General features: G+C 42.0%; 3 protein-coding genes across 3 annotated transcripts; 1 reads left to right on the top strand and 2 right to left on the bottom strand.

Annotated features, from left to right (window-relative positions):
- Window positions 1–3,812: 3,812 nt before the first annotated feature.
- On the bottom strand, window positions 3,813–7,221 carry hint1 (histidine triad nucleotide binding protein 1). The gene is made up of 3 exons (XM_079862271.1): window positions 7,033–7,221; window positions 6,489–6,593; window positions 3,813–4,096 (listed from the first exon to the last, which is right to left on the bottom strand). The coding sequence occupies exons 1-3, from the start codon at window positions 7,141–7,143 to the stop codon at window positions 3,932–3,934; spliced, it is 381 nt and encodes a 126-aa protein (XP_079718397.1). The 5' UTR covers window positions 7,144–7,221; the 3' UTR covers window positions 3,813–3,931.
- A 462-nt stretch (window positions 7,222–7,683) lies between these two features.
- ubxn8 (UBX domain protein 8) lies at window positions 7,684–14,595 on the top strand. Its single transcript, XM_079862270.1, has 8 exons — window positions 7,684–7,804; window positions 9,664–9,789; window positions 9,890–9,963; window positions 10,075–10,197; window positions 11,708–11,839; window positions 12,779–12,820; window positions 12,926–13,000; window positions 13,073–14,595. The coding sequence occupies exons 1-8, from the start codon at window positions 7,729–7,731 to the stop codon at window positions 13,232–13,234; spliced, it is 810 nt and encodes a 269-aa protein (XP_079718396.1). The 5' UTR covers window positions 7,684–7,728; the 3' UTR covers window positions 13,235–14,595.
- Window positions 14,542–25,404, bottom strand: ppp2cb (protein phosphatase 2, catalytic subunit, beta isozyme). The gene is made up of 7 exons (XM_079862268.1): window positions 24,997–25,404; window positions 20,368–20,577; window positions 20,116–20,289; window positions 19,915–20,004; window positions 16,616–16,777; window positions 16,421–16,539; window positions 14,542–14,884 (listed from the first exon to the last, which is right to left on the bottom strand). Exons 1-7 carry the CDS (start codon window positions 25,096–25,098, stop codon window positions 14,812–14,814), a joined length of 930 nt encoding a protein of 309 aa, XP_079718394.1. The 5' UTR covers window positions 25,099–25,404; the 3' UTR covers window positions 14,542–14,811.
- Window positions 25,405–25,508: the final 104 nt, after the last annotated feature.

The raw sequence follows: 25,508 nt of genomic DNA, 5'->3' as shown, positions 1-25,508 counted from the left end.
CTAAGCCCGCCTCCGCACACAGACAGAAAGACCGGGGACTTAAACTGAGCCCAAACGGAAGAACTGTGAATTCGTAACATATGCCCTGGTAGGCGAAACGAAGAAACTTCCTGTGCGGAGGATAGATGCTTATGTGAAAGAAAGCATCTTTCAGATCGATTGATGTGAACCAGTCGTTCTGTTTTATGGCACGGGCGAGTGCGCCTTGTGTCAGCATTCTGAAATTGTATTTCCTCAAATGTTTGTTCAACACTCGAAGGTCCAAGATCGGGCGGAGAGAGCCGCCTTTTTTCGGGACCAGAAAATAATGGGAATAAAAGCCCTGGTTCATCAGAATGGGGGGCACCACCTGAATCGCTCCCTTGTTTAGGAGAGATGATATTTCCTCTTTCAGAATGTGTGAGGCGTTCTCTTCCGTGTGAGAAAAGAGAACGCCGTTGAAATGTGGGGGTTTTAATGCGGGGGTTGAAATGTGTTGAGGGCCGGCCAGCGGTCTTTGAAATGCGCCGTTGAAATGCGGGGGCAAGCACTGGGGACTTCCCCCAATGTTTGGTAGGCGCTGGGTTATTCTGCCGTGGGGGTGGTTTGTTGCGGGGCTTTTCCTTGCCCTGAAGAAACTGTCGTCCCGCGGCTTAGGCAAACGCACAGGGGGCGCGTTTCTGGGAAGGCACAGCTTGAAAGCCTCTTCTTCTTCTTCTCATCCTCCTTCTTCTTATCGTCACACCGTTGTTGCATCAGTGCGACGGCGGGGCCAAAGAGAGCCTGGCCGGGCTCCACCGGCGCGCCCGCGATGCGCCACTTCTCGCTGTCAGGGAGTCCCGACAGGTTCAGCCAGAGCGTGCGCTCTCCCACCACGGAAAGCGCCATGGAAACTTGGACAGCCTGCCGGGCCTTGCGGAGGACGAGGTCGTTCACCGTAAGGATTTCCTTCCACAGGGTCTCAGAAGGATTTCCCTTTTCCAGTTGTTGCCCTAATTCTTCGAGGATCTCCGCCTGGTAGGCAGAGAGGAGCGAAGAAACGTTTAGGGCCCTGACAGCCACGGCCGAGGACTTATAAGCGGCCTGGTGAACGGAGGCAGCAAAACGGTCCATCTTGTTGGGCAAGACCGGCTTAGGGGGAGCGAGCAGTAGGGTGGTCCTTATCAAGTCCATTTTTTTTTTTTTTTTGCAAAATGTTAGTGTCTTAACCTTTTAAACTGTTCCTTTTAACTTCAAAATTAGAAATATGTAAAAATGTTGACAAAAAAATGATATCTAGAGGTAGCTCAATCATGTGGAAGATTGCCTATGTTAAGCTGTGCGGCGTTATTGTGATATGCAAGTACTATTAAAAGTTGCTGCAAATGAACTACATTTTATTGAAATCAGAGCAACACTGACATGACAACAATGACAACAATCTCAAAAAAGCACAAAGTTTTCAACAATCCCTCATTTCTGATGCTCAGCAGCCAGTGTTGACTTTTTGTAGTCTGGATATATCCGTCGGTGATCTTCCACCACATGAAGGAGAAACTGCAGTTGTTCTTCAGAGTGTGTGTATTCTTGAATCAGAGCCACTCCTCTCTCGGCGTGATCATTGACTACTTTCATTGCATGGTTGCCTGTGCCTCCTGATAATCTGCTTGATTCGGCCAAAGTTCCGGGTCAATTTCAAGGAACGTAATGTACTTTTTAAACAAAAAATGTGCTCTAAACCCAAACAATAACCAAGGTGATCATCAATAGAAATATGTATTGATTCCACCAGGAAAGGTAAATCTGCTAAACCGGGTCATGGATGGATTAATTTGGATTTAGTTTCTACAATAAGTAAACTGAGATATGTATCTAAAATACATATTTAGGAATATATGGTGCATTAGATGCTTTTATGGAGATTTTTTTGGAATTTTACTAGCCAGGTACAATACCAAATCAAATGATCTGTTTTTACGAAAATCATCAAAATCTCAGAAAGTTTAAAGCTATTGAGCTACCAGTAATTATTATGTTACTGCCATAAAAATTGGAATGCTGTATTTTCTTATATAAAGGAACAATTTGAAGGGTTAAGAGCATGACAATTGGATACTTTAAAAATAAGGACCACCCTAGCGAGCAGCCCACCCTGAGCGGGGTTAAGGTGCCTGGCGATGGAAGGCTCAACGGCGGGGGGGGGTCGCCCATACCGTGAGCTGCCATGTCCTTAACCTCGAGTCCCGTGAGACCGTGTCTGAAGTTAGCGCACGCCGGGAGGATGGGGAAGAGTTGTTTCCTCGGGCCGGGAGGGGGTCCCAGCACTTTCCCATCGTATATATCGCTCTCCTGGTCGGCGGCGCTCTGTGGTGCCGGCCATTCAATGTTGAGACGAGCGGCCACTCGCTCCCACACATCCAGGAGGATGGCTTGAGGCAGAGCCGCGTGGGTGCTAGCCTGGGGAACACCAGAGGGCGGGATGGCCTCCTCGTCCTCTGAAACCCCAAGAATAGCCGCATCCTCCTCTTCGCCAGAACCGGGCGGTTCGTGGACGAGAGCGAGGTTGCCCTCGAAGATGTCCTCTTCGGGGAAGGCGGGATTGGGCTGGTCAGCCCAGATGAGAGACGTTGCGCCCCGGGAGGCCCCCGGTAGCGCGTCGTCATCACCGTGTCCCCCGTCCGAGTTAGAAGGGCTGAGCTCAGTGCACTGTCACTGCCACCTTAAAACGGTGTTTAAGCAGCTTCCTAGGCAACATGAGACAGAAACTGCAAATCTCCGGGTTCTCCAAGGCTTCCCGAGCGTGCTTATTAGGACCCAAACAGACCACGCAAAGCTGGTGAAGATTCTTCGCTGCGATAAGGGCACCACACGCGGCCGAGCAGGCCCGTGATAGGCTATCTCCTGGAGAGGCGGCAGGCTTAGACAGTGACATGCCAGCGAAGAAATCGGAGAAATCCATGGTGGGCAGCCGTGAGGAAAAGACGATGCGTGGGCGGCTCCGAGTGCAAAGCAGCAGCAGTTGAAAAAGACGACTGTCACGTCCGGCGGAGGCTGATCTGGCCGATACGTCCTCCTGAAGACACGAGGTGAGCAGTGTAAAAATCAACCGAGCTGTGAGATGCAGAGATCGCGAGAAGCGAATGTCAACTGAGGAATAGCAGCGCGCCCAGCCGTTATATGCCCGTAGGTAAGGGGGTGTGGCCTCACCTGGCATTGGCTGCGCGCTTCTGTCTGTCTAGCCAGACTTGGTGCAATTGGATGTTTCTGCAGAGGTCAGGTACGGATGCCCTTCCCATAGGTGGATCTCGAACACGAGATGATGAAAGAGAACAGTTATCTTACTGCCAAAAATGGGAAAATTGTCTAAGTCGGAATCTAAGGAAGAGATAATACGGATATAAGACATGTAAGATTTTAAAGGAATTGGAGCCATGCTTCAGCGCTGATTTGGAAGAATTGGTTGAACGAATTTCAAGATTTCTGTTTTTGCATTCTTGTGTTTGTAAAAAAATAAATGTGCAACACTATTACGGACTGGCCGTGTATTTTTTGGCACGTAAGACACTTCAACTCATAATAGAAGCAGGAAAAAGGTGGCTTTGATCCTTGTTTCTATACTGGCGTTATTCATGTAAAAGATTGATATATCAGCTCTCACTGTTGCAGTTGTTTCAGGGGGAAATACTCGAACACAGCCTTTATTTGAATGCCCACTGCCTTCTCACACACTTTAAAACCCTTTTTATTTCTCAATGTTAACAATGTCATAACATAAGATGACATTCAAAAGTCATTCAACTAAAAACACGCACAATATTTGTGGCAAGACTGAAATAATGACACATTTCAAACGGTAACATTGAATGGTTTTTATTGACATCCTCAGACAGAGCTTTTTTTCAGTTGTTTCCTCCTTGACATCTAACACTTGACCTCAGCTATGGCGGACAGGGACAGGCCGTCTGCACAGATGTTAGCCCGGAGGCCAGCCCAGCTGCCGGCCGCCCAGCACGTGGATGTGCAAGTGGTACACGGACTGGCCCCCGTCGGGCCCCTCGTTCAGCACCAGCCGGTATCCTCGCGGTAAACCCTGCTGATCCGCACACTTCTTCGCCACCAGCATCAGGTGACCCAGCAGCTGCGAGGCAAACAGACAACACATTACACTCACAAACACAGGCAAGACAGACAAATAAACCTAAGACATGAGTTACCAAGATAGACCATAATACAACCTTTCAATTGTGTTTAACAACTGAATGAAGAGAATATTCAATCTGCCAATCAGAGAATCACAGGAAATATCTGTGACTGTCCAATCCCATCTTCTATATCTGAATACTTGCAATAAACTCATATATATATATATATATATATATATATGAGATTGTAATGTTGCAAGCTGGTTGATTTGGATCAGAACTCTATTAAATAATTATTAAATGAACAAGAAAATGACTTCAGGGACAAAGCCACAAATACAGATTCATGTGCACAAGATTAATTTGGGGGTCTGTGGCTTTGAGATGGAAGTCCACACACACACACACGTCTGGTTCACTATCTTTGTGAGGACTTTCCATTGACGTAATGGTTTTTATACTGTACAAACTGTATATTCTCTCCTCTTACACTAACCCGACACCTAAACCTACCCATCACCAGTGGCGGTCTTAACATAGAGGCATAGGTAGGCGGCTGCTTGGGGCCCCCTACCAGCGGTCGTAGTAGGGGGGCCCCCAACCAACCTCAAAAAAAGAAAAGAAAAAAAGAAAAGAAAAAGCCCCTTATCATCATGAACGCTTCAAAAGCATGGTAAATTTTATTAATATTCTTAAGAAATACGTTGAAACGTTGAAGTAGTTGTTAAAATTTCCAGTTAATGGTTATCTGTACCTACACATACACCCCCTACTTTCACAATGAAATGGACTAGCCCGTAATTGTGCGCGGCGCGAAAGATAAACACGCAGTGACAGGAGGACTGGGAAGTACACAAACAGAGACGAAGCAAGATGAGTCTAAACCATAGGTCTAAACGTGAAAATGAAAAGTTTCCCAAGCGGCTCAAATAAAAAAAAAGCGAAAAGACACTGATAAGTATTTGGCAACGCTGCCTAAAGATTACAAACTTTTTTACGGCTACTGTTGGGGATACAGACAGGAAGAACAACGTCCAAAGCGATGAACATGAACACAGCTGCTAGCTGTGAAGTGGCTCTAGGTGAGGATAACGTTAACACACTCACATGGATATACGTGGATTTGCTTAGATCCAAATGCAGTGCACCTCTCCCCAGTTCGTCCCTCTTACCCCCTCTCACTCACTTAAGTTACTATAAATACTGTTTTGGCGCTTGTAAATGTGACGTGACCCGATCATCTCAACTAGCTAATAGTAAATAAAAACGAATGAACAATGTTGAAAGATACAGTTCAACTTAGCGAAATTCCTCATACATAATATTGATCAATCAGTGTTTTTCAACAGCGGAAAGGGGTCAATAAAACAGCTGGAGAACAATTGTCACATAACATTTACCTCAGGAAAGCCAATTAATGACCATAATATAGGCTATAGCAGGTTTGTTGGCTAGAAAAAAAGAGCTATATAGAGTATTTTGCTAAATATGTGTACTATACATATTTAATATATTTTTACTTATAATGCATTTTTATTACAATAAAAACTTTAATGATATGTTTAATTTGAGATATTTTTAACCTTAAATAATAATACTACCAGCTGATAGGGCTCTCTGTATGTTTACAGCATTATGTGAGTTTTTTTTTCTTGAGAGAAATTAACGCCTATTTTGTGTACCTAATATTTATCCAAATGAGTCAATATTGAATCAAATCACAAGAATTTTATTGAAATCGTGAAATTTGTGTCAAGCAATAATAATAAAAAAATTTAGCTTAGCAGAAATTGTACCATGTGAACATTGTAACATGTTTCTGTTTAGTTACTAAAATGTTTTGACAATCACAAAACTTATTGTGATGCAAGATTTTTCAGGTGATATCTGAAACCTTATTCTCTGTTGGGTTCCATCGTAACTATTAGTTTGTGTAGTGCTACTGTTTGTGTGTTCTCTGCTTTCCATCTTCATTTTGGTATAAATAAGTGTATGCAGGGTTTAAAGGGGAAGGTTTTTTTTCACCTCTCCAACCTTTACTTCCCCGTAGATTAGCTTTACCTGCCTATTCTTTACCTACCATTCAGTCGGTACAATATTTTTTTCGTTCTATTTTAAAGATCGAATGGGGGGCCCCATATATACCTTCGCCTTGGGCCCCCAATTTGCTAAATCCGCCACTGCCCATCACACACACACACACACACTAACCCTACCCCTAAACTACCCATCATCAGACAAAACTTTTGTGCATTTTTACATTTTCAAAAAACCTCATTCTGTATGTTTATTAACCCATTTCCCTCGTGGGGAACCGCTGACTGGTCACCATAATGAAGGTGATCTCAGAAACCCGTAACACACACACACACACAGTTTAATACTGACCTCTTTATCTGCGTCCTCTACTTGAGAGATCTGAGTGATGGGCTTTCTGGGGACCACCAGTATGTGAGTGGGAGCCTGAGGGGCCACATCATGGAAGGCAATGCACTGATCATACATTACACAGAGACAGACAGAAAGAGAGTGAAAGAGAAAGAGAAAGAGAAAGAGAGATTAACAATGTGTATTATTCATTCGACAACTGGGTGTATTGAATAAATAAGTGTAAAAGTAGTATAACGGCCGTGTAACTGAAAGCGTTCAAGTTATTTTGCAACGGGTTCTTCGTTAATCGCTGTTCAATGTGCAGAAACGTGACAGTTCACATACAAGTGCAGAACATGTGAACTAGCACTGAAACCTGGCACGTTGCCAAATATTGAGCACAAACTCATATCTCAACTGAACTGTCAGCAGAACTCGAGATGGATTTGCAAACGCGTTGAGGAAACACTCGATGACTCTCATTCGTATGATCGAGTCTGAAAGCGCATTGAAAAGCTGCAGCGCAGGCGTCGCTGTAAGTTACAAAGAGCAGAGATCGCACCTGATCATCTTCATAAATGATGTTGGCAGGAATCTCTTTACGGATGATTTTGCCGAATATCGTGTCTCCTCCTGGCAGCGCGCTCTGCGCCCGCGACACCTCATCCGCCATGATGACCACAGATCTGCAGCAATGCCTTGCCTTCTGCACTCACTCACGCTGCAGCTTGCCGCAGTGCGCATGCGCACACAGTTCAACACCTATTGGCTGAGACCAGCACGACACGACAACAACGACTGGACAGCGCCCGCTGACGATCGGCTACATGATTGGACAGCTGAAAAATGAAACTCTTTTCATAATAAAAGCGCTATGCCGAGAAACATAGATGTGTATAGTTTATTGTTTGCTTTCAATTGTTCTTTAATGATTTGTCGATACGTACTACTATATTCATGATAATAAAACACAATTAAACTGAGAAGTTTCATAATTTTAATGTTCTATTATTGCAATCTTGCAATCTGCTAAAATGAGCATAGATCTGTATTTTTTTTTTTTTTAAAAAGCGCAGAAATAAACTGAATTTCAGTCTAAAGCTCAATGCAAACCTAAAAACTCCATAATAAAGCAAGGTCGAATAAAATACCAAAATAATACTAATTATGATTTTTTTTTACCCCCAGTCTTGTCAGCTTTTAATTTGACAAGACGATATTGTTTGACTTCCGTGTTGTTATTCGTATCACTGCTGACATGTCTGACAAATTTGCTGTGTTCCTTTGTTTATTGGGAGGATTTTGCTTCATTTCATGGAAACACTCGTTAATTGGTAACACGTTATCATGATTATCATTATTCTGGCAATAATTATTTTAGAAAACCTTGAGTTACATCATGCTGTCTTTCACTTTAGCAGAGCAAAAACAAATGGCTCCAAAGTCACCATTTAAATGTCTTTTCTTGAAAGACTTGAAAAAGTCTTCAACTTGTAATCGATACAAAATGTAATCAATAAAATTGAATTAATTTGATCACTTATTTAGATACCTTTTCAATGTTTAAACATGTATGAAGTCCTAAGGCAATTAGGAATGCCAGTTTTGTGAAACTAGCTTGTGTTAATGTTGCTGCAGTTGTTAAGTGAGCCATGGCTGCTGAGATCTGACAGCTGTTTGATGTGTGTGTTACAGGTGTTACACATGCTCTTACAGCTGTTTGATGTGCGTGTTACAGGTGTTACACATGCTCTGACAGCTGTTTGATGTGTGTGTTACAGGTGTTACACATGCTCTGACAGCTGTTTGATGTGTGTGTTACAGGTGTTACCGATGTGTGTGTTACAGGTGTTACACATGCTCTGACTGCTGTTTTATGTGTGTGTTACAGGTGTTACACATGCTCTGTACACATGCCCTGTGTGTTACAGGTGTTACCGATGTGTGTGCTACAGGTGTTACACATGCTCTTACAGCTGTTTGATGTGTGTGTTACAGATGTTACACATGCTCTTACAGCTGTTTGATGTGTGTGTTACAGGTGTTACACATGCTCTTACAGCTGTTTGATGTGTGTGTTACAGGTGTTACACATGCTCTGACAGCTGTTTGATGTGTGTGTTACAGGTGTTACACATGCTCTGACAGCTGTTTGATGTGTGTGTTACAGGTGTTACACATGCTCTAACAGCTGTTTGATGTGTGTGTTACAGGTGTTACACATGCTCTGACAGCTGTTTGATGTGTGTGTTACAGGTGTTACACATGCTCTGACAGCTGTTTGATGTGTGTGTTACAGGTGTTACACATGCTCTTACAGCTGTTTGATGTGTGTGTTACAGGTGTTACACATGCTCTAACAGCTATTTGATGTGTGTTACAGGTGTTACACATGCTCTGACTGCTGTTTTATGTGTGTGTGTGTGTGTGTGTGTGTGTTACAGGTGTTACACATGCTCTTACAGCTGTTTGATGTGTGTGTTATAGGTGTTACACATGCTCTGACTGCTGTTTGATGCGTGTTACAGGTGTTACACATGCTCTAACAGCTGTTTGATGTGTGTGTTACAGGTGTTACAGATGTTCTGATTTAAGGCGTTACACACTCTGACAGCTGTTTGATGTGTGTGTAACAGGTGTTACACATGCTCTGACAACTGTTATGTGTGTTACAGGTGTTACACATGCTCTGACAGCTGTTTGATGTGTGTGTTACAGGTGTTACACATGCTCTAACAACTGTTTGATGTGTTTTACATATGCTCTGACAGCTGTTTGATGTGTTACAGGTGTTACACATGTTCTGATTTAAGGTGTTACACATGCTCTGACAGCTGTTTGATGTGTGTGTTACAGGTGTTACACATGCTCTGACAGCTGTTTGATGTGTGTGTTACAGGTGTTACACATGCTCTGACAGCTGTTTGATGTGTGTGTTACATGTGTTACAGATGCTCTGACAGCTGTTTGATGTGTGAAACAGGTGTTACAGATGCTCTGACAACTTTTTTATGTGTGTAACAGGTGTTACAGATGCTCTGATAGCTTTTTGATGTGTTACAGATGCTCTGACAGCTGTTTGATGTGTGTTACACATGCTCTGACAGCTGTTTTATGTGTGTTACAGATGCTCTGACAGCTGTCTGATGTGTGTGTTACAGATGCTCTAACAGCTGTCTGATGTGTGTTACAGGTGTTACAGATGCGCTAAAGCTGGCCGGACGTGGGATCATATTCCTGGGCATCTGCACATGGCTGATTTACATGTTACCGAGGCTGAAATCTTTCTTCTTTCCAGTATGTCAAGAGCTCCCAGACAGTACGACCATTTTTATTATTGTTCAATTGTGTAGTTGTGTATTTGGTGTAACTGTAATGGCTTATTTTTATGATTGAAGTTACAGTTTGTTATCTTGCAGGCCCACTGCATGAATCTGACAGACTGAGACAAGAGGAAGCTAGAAGAATTCAACAACATCAACACAATGACAAGGTTCAACACAACATCTCTGCCTTTAAAAGCTAAGAAATGTTCCACTGTAAGTCAGTAAATATGTTATGAATATATTCTAACCAGAAATGTGCTGTTTCTCATATCATGAAGATGTCTGACTACTCTGAAAGAGTGTTAAAGCCGAGACAGAGCTCGTTGCTCCAGCAGAGAACGGAGCGTCACTATAGCATGACAGGAGAGACCTGGAGACTGACCCAGGGGTTTCCAGTCGGGGTGAGCAAACTCAAACTCATTATCACTACTGCCACATGCAGCAGGACGCGAAATGTCTTATTCTGTTTGTTTTTTTTACAATTAAAAATAAGTCAAGTCACCTTTATTTACCTTTATTACAAGTCACTCACTTCTTCACTCATTCCTCATTCACTGTTCCCTATATAGTCAATGACATTTGAGTCCTCTATATGAGTCTTACGTCTTAAGTGACATGTGAAGACTAAGGTAACCCATACTCAGAATTTGTCCTCTGCATTAAACCCATCCAAGTTAGTGCACACACATTAGGAGCAGTGAACACACACACACACACACACACACACACACACACACACACACACACACACACACACACACACACACAGAGCAGTAGAAAGCTACAGGCAGAGATGAGTTGATCAGGGTTGGAGGTCGTCTCTGCAGGACAGTGGATCTCGAGGGCCAGAGCTGATATAATCAGTACAATTGATGATTTTGATGTGTGTTTTAGCATCTTTTCTAGGCACAATAATGTGTAAGTGTACTGAATCCAGGAGGAGTTATCTTCATTACAAAGTTTCAAACAAAATGAATAGTACTTATTAATGGTGGTTATGCACAACAAACTTCTGTATGGTGTAAAACAGGTCTCATCACTCCCAGTTCAGGTCTTTTGTATGTGCTTCGTTTAGAGCCGTTTTACTCAAGATGCCTTCAAAGCAGCTGCCAAAGATAAGCATAACCGCATATGCAGATTGATATCTAAAAGTTTCATTAACATTTAGATATTTCGATTGAATTAAATAGCAACAATAAAAATATCTAGCTAGTTTAGCAGATTACCTTAAAAGTCCATAGATCTCGCCATCAGTTCACACTGCTGATAACACTTTCCCAGACGAGCGGATGTGATGAGATCTGCTTTCCTGTTTGTTCATGTGGTGTTCAGCATAAAGCCTATTAATAGTAATCAAGGCTGACTACAAATAGAGCATTTCTATCATGGCATTGGTGACAGAAACACTGCACTGGTTCCAGTAGGAGTCAGTCTGAGAAAGGAGTGTTTAATCTGCTCCTGTCCCAGTCCAGCACACCTGAACCCACTGGTCAAGCTCTTACTAACCGCACTGGTTGACTGGACACCCCTGATGTAAGATGACTGACCAGCGCAACATACAATACTGCTTAATTGGGGACATTTAATATTCAACAATAATATTTGATCTGCCTCCATTAACACCATTATATGAGAACTGAACTGAGCTGGACGATGACATCACAGTTTTCTCCTGAGCGGCTGTATATATATATATATAAATGAACTAAATTAAGAACTTTTTTACAACAAAAATGAACCATCACTGAACTTTCTTAAGCTGGACTGTGACGCTATTTTCTTCTAGAAACAAATTTTCCTGTTATCTCTGTAAAGCCTTCTTTGAAACAATCTGTATTGTAAAAGCACTGTATAAATAAAGCTGACTTGACTTGACTGAGAGAGCACTTTTAATAGCATGCTGTGGTTCAGGGGGAAGAGGATCAGGTGTGTCTGGATGCCGGTGTAGACGAGAGCCCTAACCAGGGAGCCCGGAGGAGACGGACGCTGCTGCAGACTGTGACTCCGGATCCGGCTCGAACACAGGCGCCCAAGCAGAAGAAGGTGGGAAACACTGCACTCGTGTGTGTGTGTGTGTGTGTGTGTGTGTGTGTGTGTGTGTGTGTGTGTGTGTGTGTGTGTGTGTGTGTGTGAGAGAGAGTGATGCTCTGGCGTAGTAGATGTAGGAAGGACTTTCAGAAACTTATATGGGCCTGTGTGGAAGAAATGTGTTTTTGGTAACACTTTACAATAAGGTTAATTAATTAACATTAGTTCAAGCTACAATGTGTATTTTTTTTTTCGCCGCTAGGGGTCACTAACCTCTTAAAATAACAAAGGTGTATGTTGATGACGCATGAGCAGAATTATGGAACTTGTCTTCATGCCGAAGGATCTAATAATGTTTATGGATGAGTGAATACATTTTTCATGTTTTTAACATGACTGTGGTGAAGCAGAGCGCGAGTGCTAATGAGAGACAGATCTCAGCGCCACACGCGAGTCCCGCGGATATAAAGGAATGAGGACATTTCATTCTACCGAACTAACTTACACACAAGTGCTGAATTACTACACACACAGGGCAGTTTATTAGACTAATTACACTTGTGAGGAAACGCACTGTTTCACCTCATCTACAATATCACACTAAACTGTGAAACATTTAGGATAATGTAAGTACACAACTGACAGAAATATATAACACTCTGCAAGTGGTTTTTGGATATTTTGATACAAACTTCTTACATATTGTACCTTTAACTACATTAGTTAGCATGAACTATTAATGAACTGCACTTCTATTAATCTTTGTTAATTTCAACATTTACTATTAAAATCTTGTTATCATTAGTTAATGCACTGTGAACTAACATGAACAGCTTTATTTGGATTAACAAATACTGTAACAAATGTATTGCCCATGGTTAGTTTTTGTTAGTTAATACATTAACTAATGAATCTTATTGTAAAGTGTTACCATGTTTTTTCTTTCCATCAAAGGTCATAGTTTTGCCCGACGAGCCGCCCGAGGACGCTGAGGGGGTGAGTGGACCAACGTGTGATCCAGAGGAGTAGAAACAACATGATAACTGGCACTTTCTCCTGTGAACTGGTGTTTTCAGTGACATCTCTGCTCTGCTCTGACAGGTTGTGAGAATCGCTCTAAGATGTCCCAGCAGAAGAACCATCCACCGGCGCTTCCTCAGAAGCTGGAGCTCGACGGTGAGTCCTCCCTCATTCCTGTCTCCGCTCTGACTAGATGACTAGGTGATATTGACTTCTCCTGATCACTAGCTCCTCCTGGACTGGATGATGAAGTCCGGCTATCCTCCTGCTCTCTACACGCTGTGCTCGTCCTTCCCGAGGGAACGCCTGCGCACGGCTGAGGGCCTGAGCCTGGAGGAGGCTGGGGTTCTCACACACACACTGCTGCACGTGGAGGAGAACAGTACCTAACAGCACTCACACACTTACGGGACTGGAACAGCGCGCACCAGCAGGACTTGAGATACATTTCATTGTAACTCTTGTATAGTTAATGTTCAGGAGGTCAAAAAGGGACTAGGGCAATTCCACGCAAAAATGTCACATCCATAACGCCAACTAAATACCATTGCATTGTGTTGGTGTTATGGATGTGACAGTTTTGCACGGAATTGCCCACTATTGTACGGCTGATTTTGCACTTCCAGTGGTGTATGGATGAATCTTAGTTACTCTGATCTTAGTTTTTCTATAATACATGAGTAATCCTGTCCAGATACAATGTTTATTAAATCAGCAAACGAAAAAAGGCAGTGAAACAAATGCTACCTTGCCGTATAAATACATTATTTTCTTTGATATTGAGACTTTGAGTAGTTTTCATACTAAGCTGCAGATTGTTACGCTTGTCTTGTTTTATCTAGTATCTGAATGTTCATATACTAAAATGTTCAATTTTGACTATCTTTGATCAAATAAATGCAGGTGAAAATAAATGTTTTTCTTTGTAATCTTCCTCCAAAATGTATGAACTTGCCCAACTCTGAGACAACTTTCGCTTTTTTTCTTTTTTTTAAGCTAACGTCACAAGACTATTGACAGTCGTCTGTGTTTAGTCGTGGGCTGCTGTTGTAGACACTGCAGCCTTTCTAAAAACACAAAGAACATGTGGTTATATATTTACATAATGGTTATGGCAAGGCTAGAACTGAAGCGTCGCCTTTGGGATGTGAAGATCTGGACAGTGACTTTGACCTTCAACTTTGACTTTGGGGAACCAAAGAATCAGACCAAAGCACTACAAAGGGATGAAATGTTTGCTTGCAAAGGTCTGGTTTTACTGTCAATAAAGACAACAATCCTCAATTCTCAAATGTCAATAAAAGCACTACTAGTGTGTGGTTTTGGAGTAGCTTGCGATTAAAAGTACTTTATTAGTTCAAATACACCAAAGAAGAGGCTATCACTTATTAACAAATACACAGAAGACAGGAAACACAAAAGAAAAGAAAATGGTAAGATTAGACAAAGAGAGACAGTCAGATAAAGTCCATGTACACTTGTGTGTGTTCACTCCCAGAACGGAAGAGGCACGTCCTTCGGTTTCGACATTCCTTCCCGATAGGATTTATTTTCGTGTGTGTGTGTTGTTTTTTTGGGTGAATACAGGAAGAAAGAATGTCAGCTTGTGCACTTGTATAAAATGTTACCGTTTTTCACATGCCTGGCATTGCCATGTTTTTCCAGTGATACTGTAAGAGAGAAAGCTAGTCACTTGCTTGTTTTTTTACGATTCAAGAACGAAGGGAACATCTCTATTCATTGTATACAGCAGGCAATTTGCACTATATGCTAAAACGAGACACTTTGTAGCAGTACTGAGACAGAGCGATCGGATTTGGGCATTAAATGCTTGTATGGCACATTTTGGTCCGTGTTAGTGTTGTGTCAGAACATCTCCCCATGATATATACACACTGTATGAATAGATGTATGCGTGTCTGGAATTGTCCTCATGTTTGGTGTTGCGTCCGGCCTCTGGCGCTGGCTTATAGGAAGTAGTCGGGGGTGCGGCGGGTGACGTGGGGCTCTCCGCGTCGAGGAGCGGGGTCGAACTGAAGACTGAGGGGGACAGAGGAAAATACAGCTCATGAAAACCTGTCCTGTCACTTTTCACCTCAACAAGAAAGAAATGACATGTGGCAGAAGAATGAAGCATGTAAGAAAATGAAGCATCATTTTAGGACTACTAAGATTTTTTTTTGGCATTGTGACATTTTAATAGCAATTAAACACATTGCTGTAATAAAGTATTTTTAATTCCTGCTATTCTCAATGGAGATTGTTATTAATGAGTCATTTTTGCAAGTCATTTTTTCCTACTTTCTCCTTTTAATATTCAGTGAGACGTTTGTAGGCTGATTTCCCTGAAGTGTCCAACACTGGTGCTATGAAAACATTGCTCCGTTTATTTGAACTTCTCAACACAGCAACACCTCCTCAACCAATGACAGGGCTTCGGGGCGGTTCTGCTGAACCAATGACAGGGCTTCGGGGCGGTTCTGCTGAACCAATGACAGGGCTTCGGGGCGGTTCTGCTGAACCAATGACAGGGCTTCGGGGCGGTTCTGCTGAACCAATGACAGGGCTTCGGGGCGGTTCTGCTGAACCAATGACAGGGCTTCGGGGCGGTTCTGCTGAACCAATGACAGGGCTTCGGGGCGGTTCTGCTGAACCAATGACAGGGCTTCGGGGCGGTTCCGCTGAACCAATGACAGATGCGGAAGAGTTCAGAGAACCAGCTTCAATCATTTTACTTGCAGTTTGTCAACAATTACACAGAATAAGAATTTTGCAGCAATATGGTTTAAGTGTCCCTATTATACTATTTTAAAGGCTCCTAATTTTGTTTTGGAGTCTCCTACAATATGTTGACATGCAATAAACACTTTCATTTTCTCATAATATACATTGCAGCATCAGCTCGTCGATCAGCGGTTGGATCAAGGATTCAGTATCTTTAAACCCTTCCTGAAAGCCTACTCTGCTCGGGCAGACGGTCTGCTGTGATTGGTCGATCGCTTCCAGCACGTGTCAGAAACTCATTAGTATATCTGAGTTTCAGCTCTGGATCTTCAGCGCTTGATGCACAATGATGCAAACCATAACGATGGCGTCAGTTTACCATCTGAATTTCAGCAGAAGTGTCTTCTCAACACGTTGCTTTCAGACACAACTGCAGTGTTTGAGGGCAGGTCAAATTAGATGTTGTTCATGGACAGCCAATGAAGACCATCGGTGGGATTATGCAAACGTGTTAAACGCACACAGACGAGCTACAGATGCGAGACTGGAATTACTGATGACCAGTTTCAGCCGCTCACAATCACTTCTTGTAGGAGACAATAACTTTATGCGTAATTCACTTTGATCTTCAAAACGTTGCCGACGTTACATTCACAGATAACTATATTACACGCAACATGAACGTTAATATCTGAAAAGGCGTAATAGTGCACTTCAATAGCCACAATATGAAGATAATGAAATAGAAACTTAATTTTCATTCTTTAAGTAAAACAATTGAAATATGGTTTAGACATCACACTTTATCTGAGAGAACATATTTGAAAGATGATCATAATAAGTGTAACTTACAAGGAGTATTTAAGAGTATCATCCAGCTCCATAATGGCTGCCTGGTTCCCACAGCGATAGCAGTAGTTCGGCGCGCTGAAGATCGTGACAACGTTCCTATCATGACACCAGTTGTACCCCTGGGGGAAAACAAGATGTTTTATCTGATCTGTTATTGCACTGAAGTGTTGTGAGGAGTTGAAGTGTGTATGTCACCTCCATGACCAGCTGATGGGCGCGGGACACCAGCGTCAGGCCGTTAGCGTGGTTGAAGGTCTCAGAAATGTCCTGTCCAAAGGTGTAACCCGCTCCTCGAGGAGAGATTCCCCAGCCACCACGATCATCAGGGTCCGACCACAGCAGGTCACACATGGGGCCCTGGAACACACACACACACACACACTGACTTACAGCCAATCCCCAGCGAGAGCCTTCCTGAGAACCTGTGTTGTACACATGCCATATATCTTAAACACTTTAATTACTCTCGACATTCACAAGTACAGCTGGTGTCTTGGTTACTTCATCTGGAGAGCTGAAGTTGAAGAGACGCTTCTACAGGTCTGGGCAGTCAAGAGTTCAGCTCAACATGACTCTGGTCTTGACAAGGGCAGGCAAAAGCCCATAATGCACTGCAGGTGAGGCTGAATGAGCGTCTGCAGCTGAACACAATGGCCTGAGACACATTTGACCTGAGCATTTCAGTTATGACGACACGTGTGCCGTATTTCTGTCGCTATTTAAAATCAGAACTAGCGAAGTGAATGATTTGGAGCATTATGCAGAGTTTTGTTTCTGATGAACTGGCCATACGGGTTGGTAAAATAGTCTGATCTTCAGATTCAACTGGATTAGTTCAGAAAGTATAATTTGCTGCAGTTTTCCAGGAAAACAGTATCAGGACACAGAGAGGAAATCTAGGCTGGTGTCTATTTATACATGCAACTGACAATACACAAGATTGTTCACCTAGTGCTGTGTCGTGTGTTCAGAGTGAGCTGCCCTTTATTCCCTTTATTCACGTTCTTCTTTCAGCCGGAGCTGCTTTTCACTTGTTTGCCCATGTAAACACGCACTAGATGGGCATCTATGAGCACTGCGGCACGCTGAATCAAACACTGAAGGACCCTGCCATAAACAACAGGTGCTAGTTCACCAGTTGCACATAGTATTTATCATACTTTAATTTAAATAACATTAAAAATAAAATAATAAATATATCAATTCTGCTGTTGTTCATAAATACCAGTAATAATGTTGTACAATGAGGACGTTCTCATGTCACTGGAAATACAGTAGTGTCTTAATGTGCAGTGATCAACGTCCTTACAGTGCCTGATTCATGAACGCGATACACTGATCCACGAGCTCGGGATCTGATGGAGACGCAGCACAAGCGCTCGTTTCCTGTCTTCTACTTCCTTCTCTGCGTATCTTCAGATGTGATCCTGAACGAGCTCACGGCTACACCATATTTATTCAAATAGAAAATACTTTTTTTGAAATTTGATATTACTCTTGTAATATTTCACTGTAAAACAAGAAGTATTTAAAAATAATTTATAATAATAATACAAGAATATTAGAAGGCAATTGTAAAATTCACTAATAATATTTATGGTCGTCTTAATTTTCAAACATTAAACCACAGAAGATTTATTTCCACAGAAAACCACAGGAAGCCCACAGATATGTGAAGATGGTTGTGTTCCCAGATGCAACAAAGTCAGAAAGTTGCCAGTGTTTCTACGGCACACACAGACAGGTTTGATTAAAGCCCAGTTTGCCAGCAGTGAATTAAAGCCCTTTAAACATTTTTTTTTTTTCTTTCTTCTCCCACTGTTAACTCAACTAGAGGATATGTGCCAAATCATCATGGCAACGGCAGAGCAGTTGAGATCCATTACACTCAGACTAAAACCTGAAACTTTTACACTTAAAGTCAGATTTGTTTCTAAACACATTATAAATGTTAGAAACGTATTGCACAAAAAACATTACAAAGACTTTGAACTAGTTCTGAATTGTGGAGTTAGACCATTAAACGGTTTTTCACCACTTCGTGGCCTGAAATCATGTCTCGATGACGCACTGTGGTTCGCCCACTCAATCGTAAGTTACTGTCATTACCGTTAGACGTTAGTTACTGCAGCCTACAGTTTGCTAGCTAGCTATCGTCACGTAAATGCATATTACCTGGTTGCAATCATTTACAAAACAGCTCAGTCTCCTTATTTAAATCTCCTATAAACAATGATATCAAGAAGAGGTGGATTAATGTAGTGAACAGTCACCTTGAGTCACGAGTCGAACATTTTACATGGTTTTACAAACTTTAATCAGAGACAACTGGGATTCACTGAGAGAATACTGCTTATTTTTTCAAGATTTTAATCATTTATTTTAATTTACATGGCAGTTTTTATATCACTCAAATTTGGCTGGGTGGTTAATAGCACATTTTTCTGTGGTGTGACACTATTTAATATTGCTTTACACAGACTTTAAGGAAACATCGACTCAGTGAGAGTGATATTTCTTCAAGTGGTTATTAGCTCATGTTTTTCTCTCCTCTCTCTCTGATAAACCTCAGAGATTGCTGCAACTCTCTTGACTCTGGCACGTCCACATCCTCCATCGCTCGTCTCCAATTACTGCAAAGTGCCGCTGTAAAATTCCTCAAAGGCAAACGCAAATTCGATCACGTTACTCCAATTTTAAAATCTCTACATTGGTTACCTGTGCATTTTAGAATTGAGTTTAAAATTCTTCTTTATGTTTTTAAACCTTAAATAATCTGGCACTGAGCTATCTGTCTGAGCTACTCTATACAATCCCACACGAAATCTGAGGTCTGGTGATCAGAGACTCCTCTGTCATCTCCTCTATGCTCTGGTGATCTGGAGGTCGAGCCAGTGCTGCCGCCGGCTCTAGACTGTGGAGCAGCTTCCGGCGTACAGCAGATCGCCACAGTCCTTAGCGCTTTTTAAATCGGCTCTTAAAACACATTTTTTCCCTTGGCATTCAGTTGAGTGTGAGCTTCTGTCATGAATGTGTGGTTTGCCCTGTGTTTCGCAGTTGTTTGTGTTGTTCAGCACTGTTGGGCCCCAGTGAGTGCTGGGTCACAGGTGTTTAGGGGGTGTTTGTTCCACCTGAGGCTCATTTGCGGGGCTTTAAGAACTGAACGCTGATGATTGCGAGAGAGCTACGATGACCGAGCGGCTGATATTTTGTTGCTTTTCATTATATTTATTTGTTTGCATCCATTCTAGACCTTAAGCTTACACTCCTCCTTCATGCACGCCTTCACTACTGACTTCCATTAATGCGGATTATTGGATCTTTTGTAATTATGATTATTTCATTGAATAAATGTATTCTTTCACAACTTGCACGTTCGTGTTGCCTCTCGTTCACATTACAATCTTGAGCCGGTTGTAACAAGCACTAGATGTGCTATATAAATAAAACAAATTTGAAACTTGAAGCAGCCAGTAGTGTGTGTTTGTACTGACCTCATGCGGCACCTCCTGCAGACGATCCAGCGCACGAATGTGATCCAGCGTGTCTATGGATGGAGAGAGACCACCGTGCAGGCAGAAGATCTGACAGAGAGAGAGTTATACGAGTTATCAGTGGAGTTATCAGCAGGAGTCAGAGACGTGATGTCGGTTCTGGTTATAATGTGTGTTTGTTAGAAGCGGAGGATCGCTCACCTGCCCATCCACCAGGGCCGTGAGCGGGAGGTAGTCGAAGAGGTCTGTGAAGTACTTCCAGACGTTTGCGTTGCCGTATTTCCTCAAGCACTCGTCATAGAAACCGTACACCTGTGTGATCTGCCTGCTCTCGTGGTTTCCTCGCAATATCGTGATGCGTTCTGGGTAGCGAACCTACAAACGCAGTAAACATCACGTGTCAAGAAGTCTGAAATGTTTGCAAGACTATCATATCAAATGCAGTAAATGTACCTTTAGTGCAACAAGCAGTGAGACTGTTTCCACTGAGTAATATCCTCTGTCCACATAGTCGCCCATGAACAGGTAGTTGGTGTCAGGTGACTTCCCACCGATTCTGAAGAGCTCCATGAGGTCGTGAAACTGGCCGTGCACATCTCCACACACTGTGACGGGGCAGCGCACCTCCTGCACGTTCGACTCCTTCGTGAGGATCTCTTTAGCCTGTGGGTGTGAGAACAGGACAGCGCATCAGCACAGCGAGAGTCCAGGGCCTCGTGTGTAAAACTTCCCGTAGAAGCGTGCATACGCACAAGACTCTTCAGATGTATAAAACCATGCATAAGCCAGAACCAGTGCAATATCCCCCTTATAAAACCCAGTCAGCGGAGGATTGTGCGCACATGCATCTCCTCCCCGAAATAACCACATATGGAGCACACAGCGCCTCGTTTCACAACACATGACGTCATCTGCACATCATTTCCATATGAATATACTCCCTATTAACGGGATACCCAGTTTAACGGTCCAAGACATTAGGAAAATATGAGATACGGACTATAAACGCCATTTTGCAATAACATTACATTAATAAAAATAATTTGGTATACTATATCAAAATATCAATTAAAAGCCATATAAAATGCTTTTCAGAGAAAACTTCCTCGAGTTACTCTCATTCTTTACCACAGACCAAACAATATTTTTTATTGTTTAAATCGAATCAAATATATTCCTTTGCAGTGTAAATACAATAGTCTGACTCAGTCAAAAACATTCTAAAAAAACATGCAAATCTTACCGTTTCTTTCAAATTCTATCCTTCAAATACACTGGTATCTTTGCTAACGTAGTGAAGATCACAGGAGGAGTTATCATTAGGCTACCGTCTGTCACGACATCATCAGCAGCGGGTGTACTGTGCCATCGGACCCGTGCAAACCGGCCAACGGACCGACCAATCCAGCAGCGTCTGCGAGCGCGCATCATTTACTGTTCTCGCGGGAAATATCCTCAGAACACGAGCTCTGCAATTCAGAGGAAGTATAGTGCGCCTACTAGCACTCTCGCTGTCAGCGAAGCGTAGCGTCCCTCAGGAAGAGTGTTCAAACGCAGTGCATCCACTACAGATGTTTCTAAATGCATCAGATTTTACTGGATCATGACTTCATTAATGGAGTTAAGCACTCAAATTACATAAAGCGCCTTTATCAGGATATTAGATCTGTGCATTCAGTCTTAAAGGGACAGCAGCCTAATAAACCTGCTGCAGTCTGTCATTAATGTGAATCAAACAAAAGAAAATCACTCACTGCTCTAAAATAAGTATAGTGATATATATATATATAGATAGAAATATATATATTTTATCGTGAAACAAAATCTCTCATATCGTGAAACAACTTTTGCCCTAGCTGACGCATGAACTGTTGTAGTTCGTCCACATGTGTGCATGAAACAGACGCTCAACCAGTCAAACTGCACCATATCAGCAGTGCTAATTAAACATCACGGTTTCAGTCAATGATTTCGACCCTTCAAAACCATTTCAGCCTGAACATGTTTGGCAGAAGTGAAAGCATTCGGACATGAACTCGTTCGTGCTTTTGTTAAGAGACAAAGCGCCACTCAAACCATCAGAAAATGTAAAAAAATCTAGATATTATAAATGCATGCTCCCAAATCTCTGTGACACGTCCACTGTCTAACGTTGACCACGCTGAGAATCCTCAAGACCAACAGCAGCTCTCAAACATGCAAACCACCACAGTGCTCGTCTGATGGACGTGCATCTGTATCGCTGTGAAACCAAATCAATATCTGCGAGAACAACCCCCGTCACCATGGAGACCGATGAGTGTGTTTCCATGGAGAGAGAGAGAGAGAGAGAGAGAGAGAGAGAGAGAGAGAGAGAGAGAGAGAGAGAGAGAGAGAGAGAGAGAGAGAGAGAGAGAGAGAGAGAGAGAGAGAGAGAGAGAGAGACCTTTGGTCCCATTTCTACTTAGTACAGCAGGGAACAGAGTTTCCTCTACTTCTAGCCCTGGTTCACCACAGCACATGATTACACAGGCAGATCTGGACATGCTCGAGGGCTCAACACTATTGCTATTACTGCATAGTACGTTCTTAAAAACTACATACAACACAAAAGGCATCATGTTTTGAAGACACATCGACTCAAACTCAAAGAAAAAAGCTTTTCTCTGCTCTTCCTGAAGAGCATTATGGGTAATACGTCATCTCCTGACAGTTATGAAAACACCTCTTCGTGTTTCCAGATTAAGCAATACCTCAATATTGCTTCATCACGTCATAATGTGGAAGGTTATTTATGTTGAACGTTCTTTCAGGATCAGATCTTCTACTAGAATAATGGCACCTAACAAATGCTCTTTATATATAACATTAATGATGGTGACCTCAATATTTTTAATAAGCAGTAACTGTTTTATAAAAGCAACAAGGCTTTCTATGCCACACTACAGGACAGTTACTCGCTGTGTGTAACAATGCTCTTCAGCCACAACTAAACTCACAATATAGCACTAAATCTCATTCTTTATTGCCTAAATGAAAACCCTCCTCACTTCGACACCGTATAGGAGTCCTGATAGAGCCTTGCTACGTTTGACCCGGAAACACATGGAAACACATGGAAACACATGGAAACACATGGCTGTTTGAGCCACCGGCTTTATTTTCTCGTTTTAATGGCAAGATTGCACTTTGTTACTTCCTGTATTGTTAATTAACTTGTATTATTAACACCTCAGTGATATCAAACAGAAAATGCACACATTTTCTTTGGCTCATCTCAGGAGAGTCCAGATCCACAGAGTGATCATGCTGACGTCAGCCAGATGTGAGGTAACATCTGTGTCACATGTACACAACAGTGGTGAGTGTAAACACACGCAGCTCGAGTGTGTGTGCTGGAGGTCACGGTTCAACCACACACACTCCAGTTCACACTGTAGAGACCGCACATGATGACAAAACGCACATAAAAAACACTGGCATGAATAAACTCGGGCAACTACACGACGCATAAATGAGAATATTGTATATATATTTTTATATATATTTTTATATATATATATATATATATATATATATATATATATATATATATATATATATATATATATATATATTGACGTGTGTCGGCTGTGGCGTTACATCAGTCAAATGGTGCTATAACAACTCACACTGTATCACATCAAAATCTTTTGAATGTTGACAGTGACAAAAAAACATGCAAATCAGGAGTATCATATCGAGAGGTCCTCGACACGGTTTGGTGAGCAATATGACATTTTACAACGCCCAAATCATTCAGTCATTATGGATATCAGCAGACATCATTTTTCCTCCAGCCATTCAATGCGGGTTACAAGAGTACTCTCGCAGATTTACTGTACGTGTTGAAGGACTTACTGCAAACTTTAAAAACAATCAAAACAAAGTATTCATACTTCGCCACTATTCAGAATATAGACTAATGCACAAAAAGTAGCCTAATTTTCATCAGCTAAAAATGTATATCATCCTCAGAACCAGGAAAAAAAAAAGATTTTTGAATTTAGTATTTCATGTTTGAAATATTTGAGATATTCATTACATTGTTCATTGTTTAGAGCATAAGGAACAAATGAAGAAAAAAAACTTTTTGAAAATATATTGTATTCATACGTTATGCTGTTCTTCTGTGGTGACACCAGGAGTTGTTTAAAAACTAAAAAGACATGAAATTACATGTAAAGGCAAAAACAATGGGATTTCTTCCCATTCACCAATACATTTTTAGGTTTCAGGGTTTTCTTTAAACCAAACTTTGTATAAAGATTATTCTCAACTTTGTTATAAAATATATTACAGATTTAATTGATTTACCATTTTACTTTATGCAATATGTGGGTAAAATGGCCATAAATGGGTTTTCCCATTCAATACAATGCATTATGAACTGTCTCTAATCTGCATATTAATGTGTTCTTGGTGTATAATAATGGGGAGTTATAATTGGCAACATTTCCATAATAATAGTTAATATTTCATAGGAATATTGATCTATAATTTCACTTGTTGTGTCTCGGATAAACCCGCTGTAAGTCCTGGTGTCTCTACACTGGACATTTACAGTATGAAATCAAGTCATATTTGATTAGAAACACCAACACTTTCCTGAGATGTTGATTTATGACAAAGCAATTTGAAAATTAGTCAGATTTAAATGATAAAATATAATCATATTTCCATAAGAGTGCTACATTTGATCACTAAAATCACAGAAGTTGTCCTGGTGAAACCTCTGAACATTCGGTGTCTCTGAAAAGCCCTGAATCTGCTCTTTACAGGACACCCAGAGTCAGACCTGTGGCACGTGTGCTGTCAGAGAAATACACTACAATATAGAGGACACAAGTCTAGTCCTGGGTCCCGGGAGGAGAAATCAGTGTGTGTAAATCACATTCATTGTATCAAAATTTGTGTAAAGAATCTTGATGCTTGCTTGATATAATAATGATGTATACATTTGATTTTCTCACAGTGCGTTCAGTAATGCTAGACGTTACGTTTAATAGTATGGCTTATGTTTATTAAAAGCTAATGATGTATGAAACTCGAGCTTTTCTTTACCTTCTCGCAGAGTGTTCGCACTTGGTTCTCGCTCAGCTGTTTGCACTCGTTCAGCTGCTCGACCCATTGGTCTAACTCTTTCGTGAAGGTTTTATCATCCATTCTGCGGTGTTTCTCACGGATTCTGCGGTGACCGAATCAGCAGTGAGTGCGCGCGCACTGAACACTGCCACACTCACGCGCGGGCCGACGCACGAGCACCAAACACTGCTGTTCGACTCGGCTATCAGCTCATTAAACACCTAATGCGTGTCACCGGTGGTTTTATATCTAGGGTTGACGGTAACGGATTTCTGTCTTTGGACGGTGTCCGCGATCTGTCGGTAATTATTTTTCCGTTGACTCGTCGCGCTTCCGACCTTCCTCCTAAACGCGCTGTGTAATGGCCGCCGCCCGTGACGTCATCAGAAAGGCATGCAGTGCCCGGGCCGCTCTGCTGCCCCCAGTGGCCGGGAGGACGCGGGGAAATAGATTGGTGCTCACATGTTCATTGAAGGTTTACTATAGGCTGT

The sequence above is a fragment of the Squalius cephalus genome, assembly GCF_949319135.1.
Source record: "Squalius cephalus genome assembly, chromosome: 24".
Classification (NCBI taxonomy): Eukaryota; Metazoa; Chordata; class Actinopteri; order Cypriniformes; family Leuciscidae; genus Squalius; species Squalius cephalus.
The sequence above is the reverse complement of the archived record's forward strand: the minus strand, read 5'-3'. Positions and strand labels throughout refer to the sequence as shown.

Bases quoted from the DNA above. Each gene is read 5' to 3' on its own strand.
- hint1 (XM_079862271.1), bottom strand. From the start codon at position 7,143: ATGGCGGATGAGGTGTCGCGGGCGCAGAGCGCGCTGCCAGGAGGAGAC. The intron at 6,594-7,032 runs GTGCGATCTCTG...ATGTATGATCAG, and splicing joins TCATTTATGAAGATGATCAG to TGCATTGCCTTCCATGATGT. The intron at 4,097-6,488 runs GTCAGTATTAAA...TTTGCCTCGCAG, and splicing joins TAGAGGACGCAGATAAAGAG to CTGCTGGGTCACCTGATGCT.
- ubxn8 (XM_079862270.1), top strand. From the start codon at position 7,729: ATGTCTGACAAATTTGCTGTGTTCCTTTGTTTATTGGGAGGATTTTGC. The intron at 9,964-10,074 runs GTTCAACACAAC...CATATCATGAAG, and splicing joins AACATCAACACAATGACAAG to ATGTCTGACTACTCTGAAAG. The intron at 11,840-12,778 runs GTGGGAAACACT...TTTCCATCAAAG, and splicing joins AGGCGCCCAAGCAGAAGAAG to GTCATAGTTTTGCCCGACGA.
- ppp2cb (XM_079862268.1), bottom strand. From the start codon at position 25,098: ATGGATGATAAAACCTTCACGAAAGAGTTAGACCAATGGGTCGAGCAG. The intron at 16,778-19,914 runs GTCAGTACAAAC...TGTGTGTTCCAG, and splicing joins TGCAGGAGGTGCCGCATGAG to GGCCCCATGTGTGACCTGCT. The intron at 14,885-16,420 runs GTAAGTTACACT...TGTCCCCCTCAG, and splicing joins GATACTCTTAAATACTCCTT to TCTTCAGTTCGACCCCGCTC.